Source organism: Telopea speciosissima, chromosome 11, assembly GCF_018873765.1.
Source record: "Telopea speciosissima isolate NSW1024214 ecotype Mountain lineage chromosome 11, Tspe_v1, whole genome shotgun sequence".
Classification (NCBI taxonomy): Eukaryota; Viridiplantae; Streptophyta; class Magnoliopsida; order Proteales; family Proteaceae; genus Telopea; species Telopea speciosissima.
The window spans coordinates 36,175,332-36,201,143 of record NC_057926.1 but is presented as its reverse complement, the minus strand read 5'-3'; the positions used below and the strand labels follow the sequence as shown (position 1 = coordinate 36,201,143).

General features: G+C 40.7%; 1 protein-coding gene across 1 annotated transcript in view; it reads left to right on the top strand.

The window, feature by feature from the left end:
- The first annotated feature begins 4,289 nt into the window (after positions 1 to 4,289).
- LOC122645814 (plastid lipid-associated protein 3, chloroplastic) overlaps positions 4,290 to 25,812 on the top strand; it is a 35,646-nt gene continuing 14,123 nt past the window's right edge. The window contains exons 1-3 of the mRNA XM_043839180.1: positions 4,290 to 4,973; positions 17,511 to 17,706; positions 18,662 to 18,994. Of these exons, the coding sequence (XP_043695115.1) occupies positions 4,333 to 4,973; positions 17,511 to 17,706; positions 18,662 to 18,973 (1,149 nt within the window). The 5' untranslated portion in view covers positions 4,290 to 4,332 and the 3' untranslated portion in view covers positions 18,974 to 18,994. The remainder of the gene's footprint in view (positions 4,974 to 17,510; positions 17,707 to 18,661; positions 18,995 to 25,812) is intronic.

The following is a 25,812-nucleotide window of genomic DNA, read 5'->3' as shown; positions in this document are numbered from 1 at the left end:
GTATGTGTGTTTTATCCGATGGTGTCCATTCGAATTTCTCCTTAGGTACAATTCTTCCTCCAACTTCTTTGCGATTTGGAAGGGACCTTCCTCAATCACATCCATACATCAATATCATGAGCACACACATAATTTTTGAACCTACACTTCCAGGTAGGCAAATCCTTCACCATCAAAGTATGGTGGCCTAGAAGTATTGAGCCCTCAATTTGGTGTGTAGATGATGATGATGCCATGGATCGTTTTTAGCACAATATAAAGACAATATGGTCTTAGTTTTGAGCTCCGCTCGATACCAATTGTTGGGTAACCTAGAGGGGGTGAATAGGTTACCACTAGTGGATTTTGACTCTTTTTCGATTGGTTGCACACTTATATTAAATATAAAAAGCGAGTAAATGAGGCACAAGATTTATAGTGGTTCGGCTAACTTAGCCTACATCCACTCCTCTCAACCTTGAGAGAGAATTCCACTAGTATTTCCCTTTCAATACAATAGGTGGGAAATGACACCTTTACAACTCTTTTTAACGGGATAAGAGGATCCTTACAATCTTAGTTCCAGGGACAAGAGTATCCTTTCAATCTCTTAAGGATGAGAGAGTCCTTGTACTAATCTAAGTCTGATCTAGATTAATACAACAATGCTTTATCAAATCAAAAGCATAAACAAGTAAATACAATAGAGGTTTGGTATAAATACCTATCAAAGAGTAGTGACACTTTTACCCTTTGAGTGATGGTGCTCAATGATATGAATGAGAGTGATGCACCTTGAGTCTCTAGATGACTCTCCTTGATGGCATGAGTTGGAGAGAGTGGAGAGTTAAGAGCTTGGTAATATCTCTTTGAAGAGCTTGAATTGAATAACTTAGCTCAATGACAAATTCTCACTTTTGTACTTTCTCAAATGTACAATGCACTTTTTCTATCAAAGGATGTATTTTGTTCCTTGTTTGGATGTGTTTTATAAAGCCAAAAGTTGGAGTTTGTTTGTTCTCCAACGGATATAAAGCTGTCATATTTTTAGTCCGTCGGTCGACCTATAAAAGTTGTCGATGTCGACCATCAAAAAACTAGCCGTTGAAAACTAGCCGTTGAGCCCAAGTTTGGGGTGTAGGTCGATTGTCGGTCGACCTATGGATCGACCTACAGTGTCGGTCGACCGATAGATCTGCTCGGTTGCAACCGCGAGCACTCTGAAACAGCCTGTATTTTTATATTCGTAGGTCGGCCAACGATAGTTATCCTAGTTTTTGATTGTCAGTCAAGGGGATTTTTGGTCCACTTGCTTGGGGACTTCATAGGTTTTTGTCTAACACTTTAATGGCCATGTTTCTTGAGTCTAGGGCATGGGAATGAGTTCCTCCTAGGGTCTCTTACATGTGAATGCAATGTGTGTGTAATGTGATATGCACATGTAATGAAATGTGTTCTAATGCACTTGAATCTTCTTGGAGAGTCTTTGTCTTGGCTTCCTTTAGAGGATGTTCCTCAATCTTCAAATTTCTTCTTTTCCTTAACTCTTACATTGTGAGCTCCGTTGATCAAGTCTTTCCTGGATGCTTGATGCTCCCAACGTCTGACTATGAAGTTTGCTTAAAGATTGGAATATTAGTATTAATCTTAATGTTTGTTATCATCAAAATTAGTTTATGGAGGAATGTGTTTTCCAACAGTAGTTTCTCCAGGTGTGCAACAATAAAGAAATAAGATTGCAAAGGAAGAACATGAAACCGTGATAACATGGAAGTTGAACCAAGTTGAGGGAATATGAAAATATATAAAAACTAGATTATATTAAACCCAGATTAACCTGTGTAGTACTAATTAGACATGACCAAAAAGAAACCAATAGAAAACCTTACTTGTTCGTCTCCTTTCACGGATTGAAGAAGATGATTCAACCTCCAAAAGGTTATGTTGCTTTGTCCACCTCCAAAATCCCCACTACACATCCCGGAAGAAAATTTTTATCAAGTTGTAGAATGACGAGAGAGAGAGAGAGAGAGAGAGAGAGAGAGTGAAAGAGAGCCGTCGTCAGTGGATTGATGGAGGTCGCAAGAAGGAGGTCGCTCTCGTCTGTCAACGAAGAAATGTGTTTTAAGGTTATTTTTGTGTTTTGATGGTAAATTCCATCAAATGCCCCTCGTAACTAAGGGTGTCAATTGGGACGGTTCCCAGTATTTGGGACGGGACAGTACCAGTACCGGTATCAAAAGTGCCAATCCCAGTACCGTCCCATTTAGTTAACGGGACCAAACCTAGATCCCAGTCTCGATTACTAGCGGGACAGGACGGTACCGGTTCTTAAACGGTTCTAGGCACTATAGAAAAAAAGAGAAGTTTAATTGTTTCTAACAAAGCGGATTTATTAGTGTTATAGAGTTTTTTCACTATCATGAAATCTAAGTTGTCTACTGTTTTTTATAAAACAACTTAAATTATGAAATCATAGTTTTACTTCTTCAAACTCTCTAAGATCACATGTAATAAGTTTCTCATTTTTTTAAATCTAGAGAAGTCCTACGAAATGGAAGAATCCTGTTGTGTTTCCTCTTTGATTATCCCAAATAAAACTCTATTTATCGCACGTGTCACATGGAAGTATGGTACAAAGTACAAAGTGCAAAAAGGAAGAACCTAGTAGATGTAGTTGATTGAGGGAAGAGGGAGTAGCACTATAGCAGGTTATGTGAGGAGAGACTTTAAGCTACGACTGTTGACCTGTTGTTCCTCTTCGTATTCAAAAGGCAATTACTGAAACCCTAATGAGTCGTAATTCTTATACCCTCTCTTTCTTTTTCTTTTTTTAAAAAGGTTCTTATATACTCTTTATTTTTAGACGGTACTAGCAGTTTCGGTACCATCCGATACCTAATTGGTATTTCGGTACTGGTACTATTGGGAATCCCGTCCCAAAACCGTCCTGTCCCATTTATCATTTGGTACCAAAATCAGATACCAGTACCGCTCCATTTACTAATGGGACGGTCCGGTACCGGGATGTAGCGGGACGGTATTGGAATGGTTCCCGGTTCCAGTCCCAAATTGACACCCTTACTCGTAACTTAAGCACAACGCATTTCACCAAAAAAATTGGTAGAATCGATTCTACAATATGAGAAACACCATTTTGGTGTTTCTCAAAACCCTGCCAAAATCCATTTTATCACCCGGTTCGTTTAAAAAAATCACAAAAATGGACCGGACAACTCATACATAATCTGTTTCAATTCTGCCCCCAGAATCAGGAAAAACACCAGAATCCATTTTTTTTGGAAGGTTACCATACATACCCTTAGAATCCACCATGGAACCGGGTTCCGAGAAACCAAACACAAAAAAAAATAAAAAATCTAGATCCTGTCAAATCCGTCTCCGAAGAAACCTCCAACCAAACACAATCGAAGGGTTTAATAACTCCTAGCCTTTCTTGGCTACAAGAGCTTGCAAAATGATACATTAATTTCATTTAGGTTGACATATATTTTTCCAACTAATCGTGAAGAACAAATTAGATTCTCTTGACTAAAAAAATTTAGTGACTCTTAGAATCCAAGTCATTATGAATGTTTATTGGAAATTGAAAACAAAACATATAATAGAGAGGCATAGTTACTCTTTGAAGTAAGGCATTGCATTGAACTTTGGACATTTTGCCACTAAGATAGAATTCCCAAATATTATATATATATTGGGAAAAAGTTCTCTGTCTGGGAGTGTGGCCTATGCCAGCACTCCCATGAGTCTATCTCTCTCCTCCCCATGTGAAAAGACACCTCTGCCCACTTGTTTTAATGAGGAGAGAGATAGACACATGGGAGTGTTGGCGTCAGCCACACTCCCATACAGAAAACTGCTTCCGATATATATTTTTTGGGAAAAAGTTCTCTGTTCGGGTATGTGGCCTACGCCAGCACTCCCATGAGTCTATCTCTCTCCTCCCTATGTGAAAAGACACCTCTGCCCCCTTGTTTTAAGGAGGAGAGAGATAGACACATGGGAGTGTTGGCATAGGCCACACTCTCATACTGAAAACTGATTCCCATTTTTTTTTTTATGAAAATATAATCACACAAACCATACACCAATCTCAATAGATTAACTGGCTTTTAGGATCGTAGAATGACGGATATACACAACACACCACACTCACACACCCGATGTGAGCCCAAATAATATATTGGGCTCTAATTTTTCGGAGATTTAAATTTTGTCGTGAGAGGCGGCAGTAAGTTTATAAAATCCACTGCACGATTAGATCAGAATGTGAAGGGTAGGGTACCCATTAGCAAAATAATCTCTCTTTCACAGGCCGCAGAGACAAAAATGGCTCTGCTTCTGACCTCACAACCCTTACTCTGCTTCAAAAGATCTAAACCCATTAACCTCTTCTCGCTTCGATCCGTAAACCCTTCTCTCTCCTTCTCCGATCATTCAACAAACTCTAAATTCTCATCTTTTCGCATCTACTCTTCGTATTCTCGTGATGACAGCGAACCAGATTCGTTCTCTGCTCGAATTCCGATCAATAAACCGCAGCAAAATGAAGATTCTGACGAAAAATCCGCTGCTAAATCTTCCGAAGATTCTGTAGACGACGATGGATCGGCAGTTGCTATCACCGATGAATGGGGAGAGAAAGCCGAACCCGAACCTGAACCAGAGGCTTCATACACGAAGTTCTCGGATGCTGATCCTCCGAAAGATAATGAGGACGAGTGGAAAGAAGAGGAAGCCAAGGATTATATGTATGGAAATGGAAGTCCGACTAGTGATGCGGTGTATGATAAGCTTGATGACTTGAAAAAGGCTTTGGTTGATACGGTTTATGGGACTGAATTGGGGTTTCGAGCATCAGCTGAAGTTAGGGCTGAGGTGCTGGAGTTGGTGAATCAGCTAGAAGTTTCGAATCCGACTTTGGCTCCGGTGACGGCACCGTCTATGCTTGACGGAAACTGGGTTTTACTGTAAGTGGGTTTACTGGATTTTAACTGTTTTACTTAATTTTTGATGTTTTATGAAAGCCAATGTGAAATATTTTGAGTAAAGATTAATGGCGTGACGAAGGAGAAGAGCTACATTTCAGATAGTAGTTGTAAAGTGAAGTAGAATTCTGCATTTTCATAAATGCTTTGCTACTAAAATCTAAGTTATTTGGCTGAAAGGGAAGAGAATTTAATAACTGTATTCAGTAAGTTGTTAAATTACTTTACTATTGTTGGTAATGATTAGAAATATTCCCATTTTTTTTTTTTAAAATTTTGTTTTAACTTTACATTGCTTCACAACATTTTACATCCAAGTGGATGGAAGAGTATATTGGAAGGGGAAATTGTTCTTTGAATCGGTTTAATCTGTTTGTCCGCCATAAGGAGTAACTTTACACCTATTCAAACTTTTATATTTTAACACGAAAAACTACACAAAAGGAGAAACTAAACATAGGTATGCCGACTAAAGGGAAGTAGAAATAGAACCAAAACAGTATCTGCTAATTATAGAATTATCTGGTTGTCATTTACTAGCAGACTTGGTTTCATAAGAGGGGCCATTCCTTCATTTGGTCTGCGAGCTTGTTATGGACTAAGTGGTTTGTAGGGGCCTCTAACAGGTTCACAGGATCTCAACTGGCATCTGTTCCGATCTTCATCTTATAGTAACTTTGGTTTACTTATAACTGAGCTCTATACGAGATCTGTTTCTCTTACCCCATGCAGTCATCTGCTTGGGCCTCTCTTACCACCATCAATCTACTTATTCCCTCTCTTGAATTATATTCACTTTTTAAAATTCTGCCATTCATGCATGTGAAAACATGCCTTATATAAAGGTTAACCGAGGTGGACCCTCTTAAGGGTAACCTGGCCATAGTGGTGCTCTTGCTGTATCCCATGGGTGTCTTAATTCTTAATTGGGGGTGGTTCCATTCTCCATTTTCTTTCCACATAGGCTGCAACTTAGTGGTTGTACTGTTGTAGCTGAAGTAATGCTGCTTGCCAACTTTATCGTCTCACACAGCAGCATACTTGTCAAGGCGCACCTAGGTGTCTAGATGCCTCCTTGGGTCCAAGGCACCAGCACACCTTGTTTGATGCAAAGAAAGACGATTGCCTTGGATGCCTAGGTGCCGCCTTTTGTCCATATGACAACACGCCTTATATCATACCAGTTTTTTGAAACTTCACGAGTTTACGTTGATTTATGTTTGTAGTTTTATTTTTTTGATGAATATGCTTATATTATATCCTATGTTTAGTTTATTATATATTGGTTTTCTCATATTAGGTCATTACTAGCATAGTTATATCATACTGCATTGATATGGCTTTGTTGTATATAAGCATAATTATATACAATTATCATTGCTATATTACATATACTGCATGCCTAGGGTGCCTGGGCGATGCCTAAGCTGGCGCCATGTTGCCTAAGTGCCTAAGTGCACCTCCAACACCTTGGGTTGTCTAGTCATCTACTATGCACAACAGCAAACATTAGACACATAGTTCTTGAGGTGATTTTGAACTTATTGTACCCTCTGATTGCCTATAACTGAATGGCAATATGATTCATTTCACCCATTGGTCATGACTTTATGCCCATATTGTTGAGGCATGGCTGTAGGCAAACAATAGCATGGCGATCACTTTGCAATTTAGGGACAAGCCCCATCAAACTTTTTTTTTTCTTGCTTTCTAGCTCCCCTCTTAGATTATACCCCGTCTTCTAATAAGTAATTGTACTCCTTTTCTAATAACTGATTCTACTGGTGTTTCTTTTTCTCCATATTGTTCCTCTTTATCAGTTTTAGAAAAGCCAATATTCCATGGGGGAGACAATTTTAGTTTGATTCTGGTTCTGGTATGAGAGATATTTAATTAAAGTTTTAGTCTTGTGTCGTTAATGAAGTCGGTAGGATTGGTTTCCTTTATTCTTTTGAAGGGTGTTTTTTAATGCAAGCTGGGTCCAAAACTGGTTTATATCTAGGGGGTATTGGTTTTTAATTCCTTGGGTTTTAATTGCAATTGGCTGAATTATAAGGCCTAGGGCTCTAAAGGGGTGTACGAAATTAGTATTTTAATTAAATAGTTAGTATTAGTAGTGAGGTCTATTAGCTATTAGTTGGAAGTCATCATAAAAGTTTATTAGATTTCCCGTATTCCATATCTTTCTCTCTTACTCTATCTTTTTCATTTCTTCTTTTCTTCCAAGGTCAGTTTCTGTTCTCTTCATGTGCATACTCTTCTCTATTGTTTTGTCTTGCTTTTTAGATTGTTTGTTTCCTCAATCAATTCTTCAGTTTTCAAGTCTGGATTTTGTTGCTAATTCTACCTATTTTTCTCCCATTGATTTCCTTAATTGATAGGGGAACTCTGCTATAGTTTAAACTTCGCAACAACACCATCCTTGCCTTGTTTTTTAGTAATTGATAGGAGAACTCTGCCTTGTAATATGAGGTTCAAGGGTATAATTGTCCATAGGGTTTTATCTTGTGTTGCCCTAGGGACTTTAATGTCATTGTACTACATATCTTATTATTATAAATAAAGAGTGGTCTGTGTCTCTCTGACACAAGTCATAATTTCCAAAGCTATTAGCTACGTAGATGTGAAAGTCCAAATTAGCTTTGAACTCTATTTTAGATGTCGATTACAACTGGGATAGACTGTATGTAATGTAATCCTTCAATTTTTTTTGGATGAATAAAAATTATATTACGAAGAAAAAAGACGGAATAAACAGGCCCGAGGGCAAAGAAAGACCAAAAAGAGAGAGAGCAAGAAAGCCTAGAGCTAGCTAGACTGCAAAATAGAAAGAGGAAGACCCCAGGATACAACAATGAGCCTGTTCCTTGGGGAATCCTTTACATCAGCAAGAGGAAGCGAACTAATTTTAGAGGAAACATCGAACGAGATGGCATTCCAAATAAGGGTGTCAATTTGGGACCAGAACCGGGAACCGTCCCACTAAAACCCGGTACCGAACCGTCCCATTAATAGACGGGATGGTATTGGGATCTGATTTTGGTACCGAACAACAAATGGGACAGGACGGTTCTTGGATGGGATTCCCAATGGTACCAGTACTGAAATGCCGGTAAGGTATTGAATCAATTTGTACCCTTTCAAAGGGTATATTTCTCGTTCTTGTGTTGAAGTTTTGTAGCTGTAGTTTGATGTCTTTGAGTGGTATTTTCTCTTATAGAGGTTTCAGCTAATGGACCTTCAATTCTATTTGTATAATATCATTTAGTGATGGCAATAAAACCATATAAAGGGCTTGTTTATTTCGTCATCAGTAATTCTTAGACGTTGTTTTGAGAAGCTTACATGTGATCTTAGGTAGTTTGAAGAAGTAAAACCATGAAATTCATCTGGGTTTTGTATTCTAAGTTGCTTTCTAGCAATCGAACCATTTCAGAACCATTATAGTTCTTCTCCCTTTTTTACCGGGCCTAGAACTGTTTAGGAACTGGTACCGTCCCATCCCATTAATAATTGGGACCGGGACCTAGGTTTGATCCTGTTTACTAAATGGGACGGTACTGGGATTGGCACCTTTGGTATCGATTCCGTTACGTTCCCGTCCCAAATACCGAGAACCGTCACAATTGACACCCTTAATTCCAAATCTTGTCTAGAGAGCGAGAGTTGGAAGTCCATCTTCTAAGGTTGCGTTCCATCCAAATGTGGGAGATGGCTGCAAAAGGCCAACTTGCCAACAGTCACAACTAGATTTCCCTCCAAAAGTCATGTCTATCCAAATCTACTCCCTATGAAGAGGGAGGGGTCTTTTGCTACCCAACCAACAAGAGCAAAGGACTCATTTCCAAATGGAAGAAGTCAGAGGGCAAGAGAAAAATAGGTAATCTGTATCTTCATGACCGTTCCAACAAAGGCAGCAGCGGGAGGAGACCTAAATGTGACGATGAATGCGGAATGCCTGAGTTGGAAGGTAGTTGGAGATAGCACGCCAAGAGGTGAGACTATGACGGGGGATATGCTGTTTGAACTAGACGACTTTGTGCCAAGGACAATGGGTCCCACTTTGTCTAACCATGTTCCAAGCTGAGTGGGAACTAAATCTGCCGGAGGGGGAGGGGAGCCAAAGGATTATGTCTCCTCTGCCTCGGTGACGAGGGGGGATGGGGGGGGAGGGAGCTCCAAAGATTTGCAATGGGGGGACCATGAGCCTCTGGCGATGATGGAAGCGACCAAAGAATCTTTGCCAAGCTCAGAGGAGTAGATATCACGGGAACTCACAATAGAGGAGAGAACACCGGAGGGGTGCCATTTATCAAACCAGAGAGGTTGATAGGCCATCATCAATCTTGCAAGAGATGGCATCTATGGCTATGTATCTCACTTGGAGAATTCTACGCATACCCAGGAAGAATTAGCCTGGGGGCTAACTGACCAGATGGAGTCCCTTTGGAGAGGTCCGTCATAAACCCAAGACGACGAAATGCTGCCTTTGTTGGTGAGGAGCTTCCATATGAGCTTGAGAGAGCCTGCTAGATTGACATCTTTAATCATTTTGAGACTAAGACCCCCTTTAGATTTAGGGAGGCAAAGAGAAGACCAGCTCTTGGGGTGGAGAAATCTGGCTGAATCCACTCCTTTCCAAAGGAAAACACACATAATAGACTCTGTTGTCTTGATGATGGCCTTGGGGAGACCGAAGACTCCACTCCAATATATGTAATAAGATTGGTGCACTGATCTGATGAGCTCCAAACGATCTGCATAGGAGAGAAGTCGGGCTTTCCAGAGTTGCAGCCTCTTGTGAAGGAGATCCAAAATGGGGGAGCAATGGTGAGTGGTAAGTCTAGCATGGATGAGGGGAAGACCATGGTATCAGACAGGCAAGGTACCAATGGTGAAACCTGTAAGGGAGGAGAGAAGGGTTTTGGTGGTGTCAGGGACCCTGACAAGGAAGATGTGGGACTTAAGGAGATTGATGCAGAGGCCAGAAATGTTTTGGAATAGAAGGGAGGACATGATGGACTCAATGGAGAGCAAGTAAGCCTTGGAGAAGATCATGAGATCATCAACAAAAGCAAGGTGGCTCAGGTTTGTGGGCTTACATTTGGGGATGGGGGAGATGGGGTGGAGGTTAATTTTGGATTGGAGGTTACGGGATAGCACCTCAAGGGAAAGGCAAAAGAGGAAGGGGGAGAGAGGGCAACCTTGGCGAATGCCAACAAAAGAAGAAAAGTAACCAGTCGGACTGCCATTCACCAGAACCGAGAAGCGGGGGAGGAGATACAAAAATAGATCCAATTGACAAAGATGGTGGGAGGGGGTGTGGAGGAAGACATTTTGAGCAGGACATTGGAGATGAAATCCCAATGGATGGAGATGAAAGCTTTATGAATGTCGATTTTCAAGAGGGCGGACGGAGAGTGGGATTTGCAATCAAAGCCTCAGACGATTTCCTGGCAAAGGATGATGTTATTTGAAATGCTATGCCTAGAGATAAAGGTAGATTGGTTAGCACTAACCAGGGAATCAATGACAAGTTGGAGACGGTTAGCTAGGATTTTGGCAATGAATTTGTACAGGAGATTACAAAGGGAGATGGGTCTGAAATCGACCATGGAGGAGGTGCCCGTTTTCTTGGGAATTAGACAGAGGAAGGTATGTTAATGCATTGGATGTGCCTAGGATTGAAGAAGAAGCTTTTAATGGCCTTAGTGAGGTCAACACTGATGATGTCCCAAGTTGAGAAGAAGAATCCCATGCTAAATCCATCGAGGCCAGGAGCTTTGTTTGCTTTGTGGGACCGAATAACAATGAGGATTTCAGAGTCAGAGGGGATGGAACGGAGGGAGTTGAGGAGGTGGTTGGAGATGGATTTGTTTATGAGATCCTTCGAAATGGGGGAATGGGCAGAAGGGGGGCGTAAAAGATCTTGGCTACAAAGCTTCAAGTTTGATGGCATCCATAGAAGAGAGAACTGAGCCATCAGTGGAGGTGAGGTAAAGGATGGAGTTGGATTGGGCTTTGAGAGAATGGTGAAAGAAAGCGGTGTTGGAGTCACCAAGCTCGAGCCATTTGGTACGGGATTTTTGCTTGAGGAAACTTTCTTCTTGGGAGAGCAGGGAGGAGAGCTCTGAGGCGACTAACTTTTTATCATCCGCGAGAGAGGGGTTGAAAGGGTCTGACTAAAGACGGGATTGGATGGAAGAGAGGTTGTCACGACAGGAGGAGACACGAGAGGAAATGTTTTCGAAGGTAGAGAGATTCCAGGATTTGAGGGTAGCCTTGACATTTTTAAGTTTTCTAGAGAAGGCAAGAAGGGGGGGGGGGGGAGGGAGGAGAAGGAAAGAAGGGGGGGGGAGGGAGGAGAAGGAATGGACCGGAATGTCCTAGGCAGCTTTGACAACAGGGAGGAAGTCCTGATGAGAGGATCATATATCGAAGTATTTAAAAGGCTTGGGACTGAAAGATAAATAGGGGAGGACAAAAAGGGAGATGGGACAGTGGTTTGATAGACCAGGGAGGTCAAAGAAGGCATAGAAGGGTGGAAGGTAGGAGAGCCAAGATTCATTGATGAGGACTCGATCAAGTTTACAAGTGACTCTGTTGGGGCCGGAGAGTCTATTGTGTCAGGAAAGATTAGCACCCGACCATCTAAGGTCGTTAAGCCCAGAGTCCTTAAGACATGAGTTAAATGCTTCTACAACTTGTTGGTCAAGAGGGGAGCCACCTATTTTTTCATGGCTGAACCAGACCACTAAAATCTCCTCCTAGACCCCACGGAGAGGAGTCTACAGAAGAGGAAAGGGAGCGAATGTCATCCCAGAGGGGAATCCAATTCGTATGACAGTTTAAGGCATAAACCATTATGAAGAAAAAACAGGTGATTATCAAAATGGTTAGAGATGCTGAGATGGATGAATTGGGAAGAGGAGGAAGCCGAAATATGATACTTGGTGGGGTCCCAGAGAATCCAAATGCGACCATTTAGGGAGTGGGAGTAGTTGGAGAGAAACGACCAGGAAGGAGCGATGGAAGAGACAATGCAGGACGAATTGGATTTTGGAACCTTGTTTTCCAGGAGGCAGCAGAGGGGGGACGTGGAAGACTTAAGCCGAGAATGGATGTTAGATTGCTTGACTAGGGCATTAAGGCCACAGACATCCCAGATGGTCCAAGGAATCATGATAAGGGAGAGGGGATGGGCAACCAACTCATGGAGGAGCTCAAGCAAGAAGCCGAGGGAGTGCTTCTGGGACGAAGGTGATATTCCTTGAGTGGGGGGGGGGGGAGCATACCAAGGGAGAGGGGATGTGATGATGGCTCAAAGAAGGGGGAGGAGCAACCAAGGGAAGAGATGGGTGAAGAGAAACCTCAAGGTGGGACGTCGAGGAGGTATGAGAGGGAGATTGATCCATTGCTGGGGTAGGAGAAACCAAGGAATGGGAGGGGAGAAGAGTTACCTCAGGGTGGGATGGGTGGGGAGTCGAGGAATTAGAAAGTGAACCTGGGTCTGGTTCAGTGTAGGTAGGATTGGGGTTTAATCGGGTCAAAGGAAAGTAGTTTAAAAGGTTAAAAGGAGAAATGGGGTGAGTCGGGTCAGGTGGTTGAGATGGGTCGGGGTTGGAAGGGGAGGAGAGGGTTAAGTTATGAGAAAAGGAAGACGGGGGGTAGGGGCACGATGGGTAAGGGTTAAAAGGGGGTTGAAGGGTCAAAGGGTTTTCAGTTTTGATAAAATCTGAGGTTGCGATTTCGAAGGGCCATGAGAGCTAGAAAAGGGGCGATAAAGGGGGGTGGCAGAGGGTGGTATGAGGGCAGGGCTATGAGAATGGATGAGTTGGGTAGCAGGGGTATTCAGGAGGCGACCAAGAGGCGGCAAGTTGGCAAGCATAGTTGTCAAGGCATCGCCTAGGCGTTCAGGCGCCTTTGTCACGCCTTAAATTCTGGTGTCGCCTTGGTCGCCTAGGCGATGCCTTGTCGCCTTGGTTTCTGACCCCCTCACTCGCCTTGGTTCGCCTAGGTGCCTTGACAACTATGGTGGTAACCAGGCTTTATGCAGTTCACCAGGAGGAGCAGATGAATCAGGTGGAGGTGCCCAGGGCTCAGAAGGAGCAGGCGAGATGTCGCAGTCAGCGTCAAGGTCAAGGTTCTGAAGCACTGCGAACCTGTTGTGACCAGGAAAAGGAGCTCTGCAGGCCAGGAGGGTCAGAGGACAGCTCGGCGGAGCTTTGAAGCTCAGAGGGAAAGTTGCCGGAAGTTGGGGGCCTTTTCCTATGGTGGTGGTTTCTCTCTCTTCTCCGACCATGGGAGGTTTTAGGGAGGTTTGTAGCCTTCAGGACCCCAGAGATAGTGGTAAAAGAGCAATCAGCAGCATCCGGATCAATTGCTTCTCCCTCGTCAACACTCGATACACCCACAACAATATTCGAAACAACCTTGCTAGTAAGCTCAACACCCACGACATTCTCAGCGATAACCATGGCATCCTCAGCAACACAATCACAGGGGACATCCCCAACAATAGCACCTGCAAATGACTTCAAAGAGGGGTCCGATGGCTTGACGGCAGCAAGTAGGCAAAGCTTTGAAGAATGACAATAAACCTTGCAAGAGGTACAGTAGAGGGGAAGCCATTCGTAGAGAACTCTCTAGGCCATCCTCTTCCATAATGGTGACGAAGTCAGGCAGAGGAGACTCGACAGAAATTTCAATACTGATCCTGGCAAATGAGAGATGATCCATGCGCTTTGTACGTTCGTCCGAGTAAAGAGGCTTCCCGATGATCGAACCCACAATGCTAAGGCCAGAGGGGCACCGGTAGTGTAGTGGAAGACCAGGGAAGGTAATCCAAATGGGAATGGTTTGAAGGTCAATTTTACAAAGAGAAGAGTAATGGTCCTATTGGTGCAAGAAGATGGGTTTCTTACCAATCTGCCAAGGACCACCCTCAAGAGCTCGAAGCTTATCGGCATCGTTGGAGAAATGGAAGATGAAGATACCATTAGACATCAGGTAAGTGAAATCAGCTCTGGCAGCTCTCCATTGCTTTAGAAGAGAAGACTTGACCACTTGGAAAGGAGGTCGGCTGCCAAGAAAATGACCAACCAGGCAGCACTGCCACTTGGAAATTTCATCATCGAGAAGACCCTTGGGACAGAAGCTAACCTTGGATTCATCTATAACAGGGGGGACGAAGTGAAGAGAGTGTCTATCAAGGGTGGAGGATGGGGGAGAAGCGTAAAGGGATTTCCAAGGTTTGGAACCAGGGGAGGATTGCGGCGAGCAAGGATGGAGGGAGACGTCAAGTTCGACAGTTCTCTTCTCTTCATCTCTTCTTCTCACATTCTCAATTCTGGTTTCTGTTTAGTGTGCTTTGCTACATGGTATCAGAGCACAACCTTTAATTGGTTGTCCTCCTACGGTTCTGTTTTGAAGTTTCTTAATTAATTTTTCGTAAAGGGTTGTAGCACCCTATGCTGCGTATTATTGCAATTTAAACCCTAGATGGAGTTTTCAATTGTAAACTAGGGTTATTTCACATACCTGAATGCAAGATCGATTGGACTTTTTCTTCTCAAGCTGCAGTATTCTTTGAAGAAAATGTCTCCACATGAATGTCCACAAACGTTTTTGGTGTGATGCCATCTGTACTACTTGTGATCTTATTAATCGTATGCCGTCCTTGGTTTTACATAATAAAATTCTTTTTTCTATTCTTTATCTTGATAGTCCTTTATTTTTCTCTCTACCACGTGTTTTTGGTTGTGTGTTTTTGTTCACTTTCTTCATCCATCCATCGATAAATTATCTCCTCGGTCTGTTAAATGTCTCTTTCTTGGTTACTCGTACTCAAAAAGGGTATAAATGTTTTGATCCCATTTCCAATGAACAGTTTATTAGTGCTGGTGTCACCTTTTTCGAAAATACTTCTTAATTTTCTCTTACTCCTGTACCGTCCACAGTGAACAATGAAGATCTTCTAGGTCCACCAATACTTGTCACCATTCCCATCCCTTCACCAATTCAATTCTATCACCGTCGTCGTCTAGCACCCTCCACCACAACTCCTATATCAGTCTCCACTGTCCTGCCGACTATACTTGATCCATCCCCCTTGCTCCTGATCTTCCGGCCTTGCTCACTGTTACAGCGGACGCTGATCAGCCGGACACTCAATTTGACTCTGATGCTGACGGCTCCTTCGACTTACCTATTGCTGTTCGTAAAGATACTCGCTTTTGTACTTACAAACCCCACAAATCCTTAACTATTTATCCTATTGAGCGATATGTTTCCATTTCTCATCTTCCTTCCCATTATCACCCACTGCCTTCTGCTTTATCTACTAACTTTATACCTCATACCCACCATGGGGCATTCTCTCACCCTGGTTGTAAGGCTGCCATGGACACTGAGATGGATGCTTTATTATCTTAGAATACTTGGACTCAGGTTTCATTACCTGCTGGGAAGGATCTTGTTAAGTGTCGGTGGGTTTATACTATCAAATACAATCCAGATGGTTCTCTTGAGCTGCTGAAGGCCCACTTGGTTGCTAAAGGCAATACTCAAACATATGGTGTGGATTGCTTCGAGACTCTCTCCAGTTGCTCGTTCTGAACTCCATTCGGATCCTTATTTGTCTAGCTGTTAATTTTGATTGGCCTTATATCACATGGATATAAAAAATGCCTTTCTCTATGGTGATCTTCAAGAGGAGGTTTATATGGAGCAACCTCTAGGATATGTTGCTTAGGGGGAGTCTACCAAGGTTTGCAAGCTTCGTAAGGCAATTTATGGGTTGAAACAATCTCTAAGAGCATAGTGTGATAAGTTCAGCTCCATTGTTACTCAAGTTGGATTCTCACAGTGTTATTTTGACGTCTCTGTTTTTGTTCGCCGTTAGAGTTCAAAGGTGGTGGTGATGGTAGTCTATGTGGGTGACATTATTATATCTGGTAATATGCTTTTGGTATTGCCCAAGTTAAAGCATATCTTCATTAGCATTTTCAAATGAGAGACTTGGGTGTTCTCAAGTATTTTCTTGGTATTGAGGTTTTGCGAAGCAAGAAAGGTGTTAGCTATTCTCAAAGGAAATATGTCCTTGATCTTTTGACTGACATTGGTAATGCTTGCTTCCAAACCAGCAGATACTCCCATGGATCCCCATAAAAAACTTGGGTCCATTGAGAGTGAGGATTTTTCATATGTTCATCGGTATAGAAGATTAGTTGGCAAACTTATTTATCTTACAGTCAATTTATGCAGTGTCCAAAGAAAATTCATTAGGATGCTGCTTACCGTGTGTTGCGATATTTGAAGAGTGCTCCTGGTAAAGGTTTTATTTATCGACCTAATTGGCATGCTAATCTAGTTGGGTTTTTTGATCCTGACCCCCGTGTGGCACTCAGTTCCTCTCCCAATTTATGTCTTTTGTTTAAATGAAACACCTCCCTGCCACCAGAAGGAAAAAACATGGAGCACATGATGTAATGGGAGCTTGATGATCTTGGCCCTTGGTCCAACTGACCTTTTTCCAACATTGTTTCCCGTTTGGATCAAATCCGTCAAGCAGAGAGGTAATGGCACATTCCAAATGCTTCCATCTTGGGACTTTGTGTCATTATAATAATCCCAAACACTCCTGTAACCTTTTAATTTCCTTCACCTCAATCACTGTCCAATATGTCCTATACTTTTGAGGCGAGGCACCTCATTTGAATCATCTGATGGAGCTTTGCTATCCTTCCCATGGTATAAGTATTGGTATCATATCGGCATATCAGCATATCGGCGGATACATATCGGTATTGCTGAGACCCATACTGATACAGATCGGTGGTGTCGGTATCTATTGAGGGTAAAATGGTCCAATAATAAACTTTCATCCTAATTTGAGGGCAAAATGTTCCGTTCTGACCAGATACATCCGATCCGTAGTGGTATCGGTATCGACTGAGACCGATACTATGATCCGCCCACCCTGCAACTCCTTTAGCCTCCATCGACTGTTGTGGATCTACCATATCCCGTCGTCCACAGTCCACACCTCTCTCAATTGATCACTGTACAGCTAGTCAGATTTGATGTGAATTGCGTAAACAAGAATAACAATGAAAGCAGAACGAACAACAATAGGAAGAAAGGGGGGATTGAGAGCTTGTGCATTGAGTGTTTTGGGATTGGCAATGGCATCTCTTGCAAATACAAGATAGGGCGAACATATACAGATAAATATGGCTGCTATATACAAATATACTGTCAAAGACGGATACCCTGCAGTACAACGGTGAGAACCTTTTGAGATGGAGACAGTAGTTCATGCCTGAAGCATTTAATCTTATATTTACTTCTTTTTTTAGTACCATTGATACCGAAAGACCGAATCTCATCTCAGGATCATGTGGATTGGAATGCGAAAATATGATTCATGTGGCCAAACTGAAATGGTTGGGACTAGGCTTAAATGATAACGACTGATGATCCTGATGCTTTTGGTTTTTTTTTTTTCGGATTCTTCAGGTACACAGCATTTTCTGAGCTGTTGCCTCTTCTAGCAGCTGGGGCAACTCCATTGTTGAAGGTTAAAAGGATATGCCAGAAGATTGACATGCAAAATCTCACCATAGACAACTCTGTCACATTCTCCAGCCCTTTCGCCACTTTTTCCTTCAGCGCAGGTGCTACTTTTGAGGTTCGAAGTCCTTCAAGGATACAGGTACCTTCATACATACATGTGATTTTCTCCATTGGTTCATCCTATAATTGCTGAATGCGATCTGATGAGGTGATGGTTACATGGTGATTGGTACATTTAGTTGGTCGTTGGGGGTAACAACAGCCAATTGTTTGTAGGGTTGAAATCATTGGGGAAATTAGTAAGTCACTGCATTTCCCAGGTGGCAAATTTGATCACTGGCTCCAAACTCGCGTGTGTATCAAATCTACATGTCCCTGGGAAGAGTGAACAGCCTTTTCCCTTGGGATGCAAGTACTTTATTTGTCTTTTAATCTGTCAGCTGGGAGACTCCCATAAAAAAAATGGGCAGGGCAGAGGTGGGATAGCTGAACACTTGCTCAGCGGGGGCAGGCTACATGGGCAGGTTCTGACTGCCATGTGACAAGTTGTTTGGTGCTCAAATTTTAGCCTCAGTTAGGGTCCTTCAACCCCCATTCATATGTAAATTTTAGTCTAGATGAGCTCTTACATGTGGCAAAAATCATGGTCAATGCTTCGCTAAAAATACACGAGAAAGTTGTATCACGAAATTTGACAGGTTACCAATCAAGAGGGTGATATATCAAACCTAAGGTTTGGATTAGCCACAGGGATCCTCCATGTAGTTAAATTACTAATTCATGTGTAGCATCTTGTCACTTGCCGTCCCAGGTAATGATAGCAACCTCCCCTTGGAATGCTCTATGAGACGAGATGACCACTCGGGAGGACTACTAAAAAAAATTATTGGTATGCTCTTGTGATTGTCTACGACGGTGAAAATGAAATAAAATGGTACTAAAAGAAAGCTGCAGGACTCGGGAATTCATATGGCTCACGCAGAGAAGAGAAATATCACCAGAGTGATACTTTTTCCCAAAAAAAAAAAAAAAAAAAAAAAAAAAAAAAAAGATTATTCGGGATATATTGACTGTCACTGTTCTTATGTGTGCAGGTCCAATTCAAGGAAGGAACTTTTCAGCCTCCGGAAATAAAGCCAAATGTTGATCTTCCTGGTGATGTAGAGGTTTTTGGGCAGAAAATCAATTTGGCACCTCTACAGCAGTCTCTCACTCCAGTACAAGAAGCCGTGGCAAGCATTTCAAGTGCAATCTCAGGCCAGCCACCTCTCAAGGTTCCAATTCCTGGGGAGAGGTCCAGTTCTTGGCTTCTGATAACTTACCTTGATGATGATCTTCGGATCTCAAGAGGTGATGGCGGCTTGTTTGTGCTTGCCAAAGAAGGAAGTTCTCTTCTTTATCAGTAGCAATGATACCTCAAGGTAATCGCTAATCAGAAGGCAGAGGAGGATTTGGTATGTTTTTAAAATTTTTATCTTTTTTCTCTTTTTGGGTAGCATCTTTAGTGGTTTTTTTCCCTATGGATACCGTTGCTGTAGAGATCTTGAGGATGCTTTCTAGAAGCCTAGGCCCACCTTTGAAATAGCTTATAGAAATTTATAGAATGGAGAAAACAGAACTTTACCTTACACGGATTTTTCATGTATCTAACCAATAGAGAGGTTGTCGACACTATCTTGCGCTTCAAGGGTGGCGTAATCTCCACCGTCCAATTGACATCAGACTTACGTGGTGCAACACTAGCCATCTGTCCCTGCTACAAAAAAAATCTGTTCGCCCGACCACTCACAAGGCCTGAAATAGAATCTTCTCATACGGAAATAGATCGACATGATTCCAGTTGCGTTGGAAAGGTCGAGTTCCAACTCGACGCACTAAAGCTTCAATGAATACTTCTCCTTCCAAATCCACCATTTTGGCACGCTCAAATTGGATCCAAAATTGACACATCAGCGTGAACTTATAAAATCATCACATAATGTGAACTTTTCATCTAATGCTGCCACATGCTGCCAATCATTGAATAACGCAGTAATACATTGCCAAGTAGTGTCACATATGCTTGGGTATCCCTGTATCACTATCAAATTGAGACTTATGTCATGATCTCATTGTTTGACACTTCCAGCACTGCCCATATCACTCTATTAAAATTGTAATACATTTGTACACAATCAGTACATGCATGTGCTGTAACATCTACAACCTATCCATTTCATGCATAATGTATTGAAATATAGATTAATCGCTTGGGAGTGTAGACGCCTCATTTTCTCAGCCCGGAGTGGTGTCGGAAGATGATGAGTTGGAGTTCGTTTGAAATGTGATGGGATCTTTTATTTATGGTCAGAAGTGTTTAGTGTACCCTAGGCAGTGATCAGAGTCTCCATGTTGTTTTAAGAGGTATTAAAATTGATAAAATATATTTCTCAAAAATCATGGTTAGTTAGCTTTGTCATGCTTTAGAATGGACATAGCCCAAACCCCCAAAATTCAAGACAAATTTTGGTTCAAGGTTATACCTGAATTGGGCCCGTGTTTATGCCAGTCCAAGTTAGAAAATGTGCTGGGCCGACATTGAATAAGTATTCACTGTATTGTTGGTGCTTTGGTAGATGTCATATGAAGCTAAGAAGAGATGGGCTTGCATGGTTGAGTACACACTCAAGGTTTATGCTGTTCAATATACTTGTTGCGAACTTGTAACGATTTCTCAGATTTTCGGAGCTACCTTCCATTTTGAATTTGAGGTAGCTCAAATCATGAGAGATGAAGGTCTATGAGTTTGCTTTCCATTAAAATTTGAATCAGGTTAATCAGATATCGAAGGGGAGAGTTAAATCATAATTCTCAGGCATGGCGTGTATTCTGAAGATAGCAGTGTTTGCATATAAACCGAATTAAAGTTCAACAATGTAGGTATCCTATGTACTCTTATAGTGCATAGACTTGGGCTATGTTTGGGTGCCAAGAAAATTTAAAAAAAAAAATAAAAAAATAAAAAAATAACACATCCATACCAAATCTTTTTTTTTTTGTGAAAAGAAAAAACTTTATAACTAAGGAATAAACAAAGTATTTACTAGAGTCTGGTCCATACAAAAAGTCATGATGGCATTTGACTGCTTTCCTAGCAAAGGTGTTCATCCAAACTATGATAGAATTATCAGGGGTTACCAAAAAATACATATCATCCCTGATATAAGAATTAAGATCAATCAACAAAGGTACCATATCCCATGGCCAAGAGCTTTGTGATGGTTGTGGAATATGTTGAAGAAGCTTTTTTTTTGAAATCCAGACTTCCTTGATCTTAATACCAGACTGAAAATATGATGAAGATCAAAAAGTATTGTTGTTGCTTCCGACTCCAAGTCATGGTACACCGTCAAAAAACCTGCATATGCTAAGACCACTTTTCCTTGAGTCAACACAAAAAGTCCAAGCAGAGGAATCTATGCTTTGTTGGAAGATTCTTGCACATAGTAAAACAGGAAAATCAAAATGAGGTGAATTTAAATCCTTAATAGAGATCGGGATATCAAGGGTCATAAAGTTATCACAACTACAATCATCAAGGGTGGGTGGATTAAGATTAAGATCCGTATCCAATAGTTGATGAGAGTCATTGTCCTAATAGGGTCAGTCTTAGTGTTCCCAACAACTCTGTTTCTTGAATCCCAAATACAATAACAAGTAATTATAAAAACAAAGAAAAACCACTTAAGAGATTTTTTTCCAAGTTGGTTTTTGGAATAAAAAGATATGCAGAAATGTTCCATAGATGGGTATAAGAGATGCTCAGTTTTCAAACCCAAAGGGCCCGCGGAACAGATGTGCTTGGCCCAATTGCATGAGAGTAATATGCACCACATCAACTCCGTAGAGTGTCTGCAAATCAAAACAATCAGAGTCGTCAGGACTCCATTTCGAAATTATTTCTCTAGTAGGGATACCTACATGTAAAACACATCAAAAGAATATATTAAATTTGGGATGTATAGGGAGTGTCTAAAAAAAATGTTCACTAGCGGACACTTAGAATTGAACGGAGATGAAATATTGTTTAGCAAAAGAATCCGCGATGCACGACGCATAGAGAATTGACCATCCTTTGCTAGAGTACACCACTAGCTATCATCATTAACTGATAATGGAATGTTAGTAATTTTTTGGATAAATCAGTATGAAATGCAAGATGAAAGCAAAGAAGGATTCTATTGAGAAGTAGAACAAAAATGACTCACCTTGTCATTACTTTGAGTTTGATTCAAAGAGGATAGTAAAAAATAAGATTAAACATTTAGAATGCATAGATCATCCCAGAAAAAAGAATTGCATACGTTACCAATGATTCAGAAGAAAATTCTTTTGAGAATTGGGATAATATTGGCAATACAGTGTTCCAGGTCCATGATCTTCCCTTTGACATAATTTTAGGATTGAAGATCGAGTAGTTAAAAAAATACTTAGCTTTGAGAATCCAAATACAAAGGGCATTGGATTGTAAGATCAGACGCCAAACCAATTTGAAGATTAAAGCAGGATTAGTAACTGAAACCTTACGGATACCCAAACCTCCAAACTAAACAAGGAGACAAATCTTATCCCATGCAATCAAAGAGGTCTTCCTGCTGACAAAGCAATACTCCCAAAAAAATTTGTTAATATACTCCCATTGCCCATCTACCATATAAATGACAAAACCCTCCATTAGTCTGGTTAGGCCAGAAACTCTTATTTACCATCCTTTTGCTTTCTTCTGACCGTACATTGACGGAAAAATAAATTAGAAGAAAAATAGGAAAAAGAAAAGAAAGGGGATTAATATTTAATAACAAGAGCCCGCCTTGAATGCCGGGCAGATAGAGACAGCACTGCCCAACAAAGAGACAGTGTGGTCACCATCCCATATACTTTAAAAAGAGAGCCATCATCACATTCACCATACTCTCTACTTAATTAGAGAGAAAGATAGAAGAGAGATGGAGAGATAAGATAGTCAAGGCTGCTGTGCTGCGCTGCGCTGTGCTGTGCTGTGCTGTGCTGTGCTGTGCTGAGCTGAGCTGAGCAGTCCGGTCAGCGAGGGGTCAATCATAAAGCAATGGATTGCAAAATCATTGCTCAGTTTCCCTCCTACCTTTTTCACATTCCACATGTCTAGGCCTCCTCCTTATAAATAAAATAAATAAAAAGCCAAACACCCCCACCATCATCAACACATCACCCAATTAGTTGATTTACAAAGTGAAAGAGTATGAAAACCACTGGCTGTCCCTCCCTACTAAAGGGCCCATATTCTCATGTACCCTTCTCACCCTCTCTCTCTCTCTCTCTCTCTCTCTCTCTCTCTCTCTCTCTCTCTCTCTCTAGATGTACATAGAGCTGTAGTAGAGAGAATGATCTCCCGTTAGCTCCCGCGAGATTCTCGCCTTATTCTTCGTTGTGTAACGCAGTGTTAGAAACTGTCACATTCGAATAATTTTGGGATTCAAAATTAAATTCACTAAGGACCAAGGATGTGTTTGGAGTTTTAATAATACACCTACACGCTGCGTTTGAGAGAGAGAGAGAGAGAGATGTTAGATTTTGAGCTCAAATATGGAAGAAAGTTCTATGTGGGGTGCCCATGCCACACACTGGTGGGGCCGTCACCCCCATGAAAGGTGGGAATTGTGTCCTCCATGATGCCAACATGTGTGTTTTCACTAGCCCCACAAAGAACACTGACCCTTCAAATTAATATTCAGAAGATCATAACTTAGCTTCACTTTCACGGTTAACAATCAAGATTATATCTACAGTACAACACATTAAGGCTATGTTTGGATGCCAAGAAAAAAAAAGAAAAAACATATTGAGAAAAAAATCATCATGATGCAATGATTGATTAATGTATCTATATCTCTTCTTAAATTCAAAATTGTTTTTTTTTTTCTGTTTTCTTTTCTTGGGTTCCAAACATAGCCTAAAATAAGGCTCAAACCGAATAAAATCCAAAATTCTAGAAAATTTAAAATGGTGCATACAAAGACACGGATTAAGGGATTCTTTTGTTATAAAGATGTAAAAGGCTTGTCCAAACACCTAAATTAAGGCCTAAACCGAATAAAATCCAGGATCAAAATAGAACCATGTCAGTTAAATTCTGATTAGAAACACATGCTCTTATTTAGTTCAATTTCCATATATTGTATCTTGCACCGAACCGAAACAAGACCAAAAAACCAAAACCAAACCAATTGTCACCCTTAACTAGACGATGAATTTGAGAGAGAGAGAGAGAGATTTTGAGTTCAAATATTCAGAAGACTATCACTTACACAGTTAAGAGCAAAGATTATATCTGCATTGTGGCCATTAAGTGGGTCCAAATTTTATGGATAGGTAGAGCCTAAGGTCCTTTACTGATGTCTCAAGTTTTATGAAAAGTTGCACACTATAACTAGAATCTGTACCAATAAATGTGTGATATTTGAAATTTGATATGTTGCCCATTGAGGGTCATTCCTAATCAATTGATTGGAACATTTATTTATTTATTTTTTGATATATTAATTAGAGGGTAAAATATGTACAATATTGTCCAAGATTACAAAATCCTCATGTTTTTAAGAGAGCCTTCTATACATAGGATTGTACTTTGGAATATAATTAATCAACAATGTGGAAATCTAGACAACTGTTGAATATATACTTTATTATTAGAAACAAGATTTCTATTCATGTATTTATTCCATAATCAATATGGGGACTTATAAACTTGATAATTTGTTAAAAGAGTGTCGTTCCTTGTTTTCACCAAAATAGTGAAGTAAGAAATTATAACCTTCTTTCAACTGTACTTGTTTTATTCTCAAAATTTATTTAATGTAGATGGTAAAAAATAGTTTAAAAAATTTGTATATTTTTCGAGTAGGCATGTGAAATGATAAGATTTACCCTCATTGAAAGACAATATGTTATTACTGAAATGGGAAAAAAAAGAAAGGTTACGACTTTATTTTCACCAATGTTATTTACAATAAGATTTTTCCTTTGTTAAAATTATACAAGACAACTTCAATTAGAAACTTAACCACAACAAAAATTAGTAGACTCATGTCATTTTAATCTAGATTTAGAATATATCAATTAAAGTAGGCGACAAGTCTGGTTAAATTTTGGTGCATTGTTACTATTTACAATCAAGCCATTGCCTTCAATCTAGAGTCCTTATGGGAGTACCCTTTTAAAAGTTGAATTTTGGAGCATTGTCACTTGGTCGTGCAGTGCACACCGACCTTGTGCCCAGACACAAAGGCGCATGAAATTACCGTTGCACCCCCTGAAACCTGAAAAGTGATCAGGGATGCGAGACGATCATTTTACACACCCCTGTGTCAGGACACAGGGCTGACGTGTCCGGCATGACCGGGTGGCGTTCTTTCTCCCTAATGAGAAATATTTGAGTGATTTATCAAAAAAGAAAAAAAGTTGCAAAGGATTCAATAGACATCTAAATATATATACTAGTGTTTATGCTTATAAATAAATTTCAACCTATAAAAAAAATTGAGTTTGTGACCACAAGGGTTGGTCCCTAATATAGGACCATTTCATATGTGGATGGATGGAATGGAGTACAATTTGATGCATTGTACCTGCTAGTATTAATTGTGGAGGATGAGAAATTGAAAATCGAAGGAGAAAATAGAAACCAATGGCAGGGAATGTTAGAGCTTCAAGGAAAGATCAAAATAATTTTTGGTAATTTGAGAACATATACTAGCTTAACCCTTTCAAATAGTTCTCAGTGGTCCTTTTCGCCATCATAAACTTTCTCTGCCTTAATGCCACATTTTTATTTTTTTTTATAATAATTTTGCAAGGAAAGAAACTAGTTATCACAATCATGATATTATTTTGAAATGGCACACTTTCTCCTTTTCTTTTTTCAATCCTTATTTGCAATTAGAAACACATAGGATAGATAATCCACCTTACTCATCATTTGTAGTGAAAACAAAAAAAAAAAGGTGAAATAGTGTCTCTAAGTCTAAGGTGTTTTACACCCACTCATATAATAGTTTTTTGGGAAAGAGAACACCATCTGGTCGTGCAACACATGCTGCTTCTGTGCCCTAACATAGAGGCGTGCAAAATGAACGTTGCACCCTATGCAACCCCAGAACTGATCAAAGGATGTGATGATCATTTCACATGCCCTTGTGTGTGGTCCTATCAGGTGGCGTTCTTTCTTCCT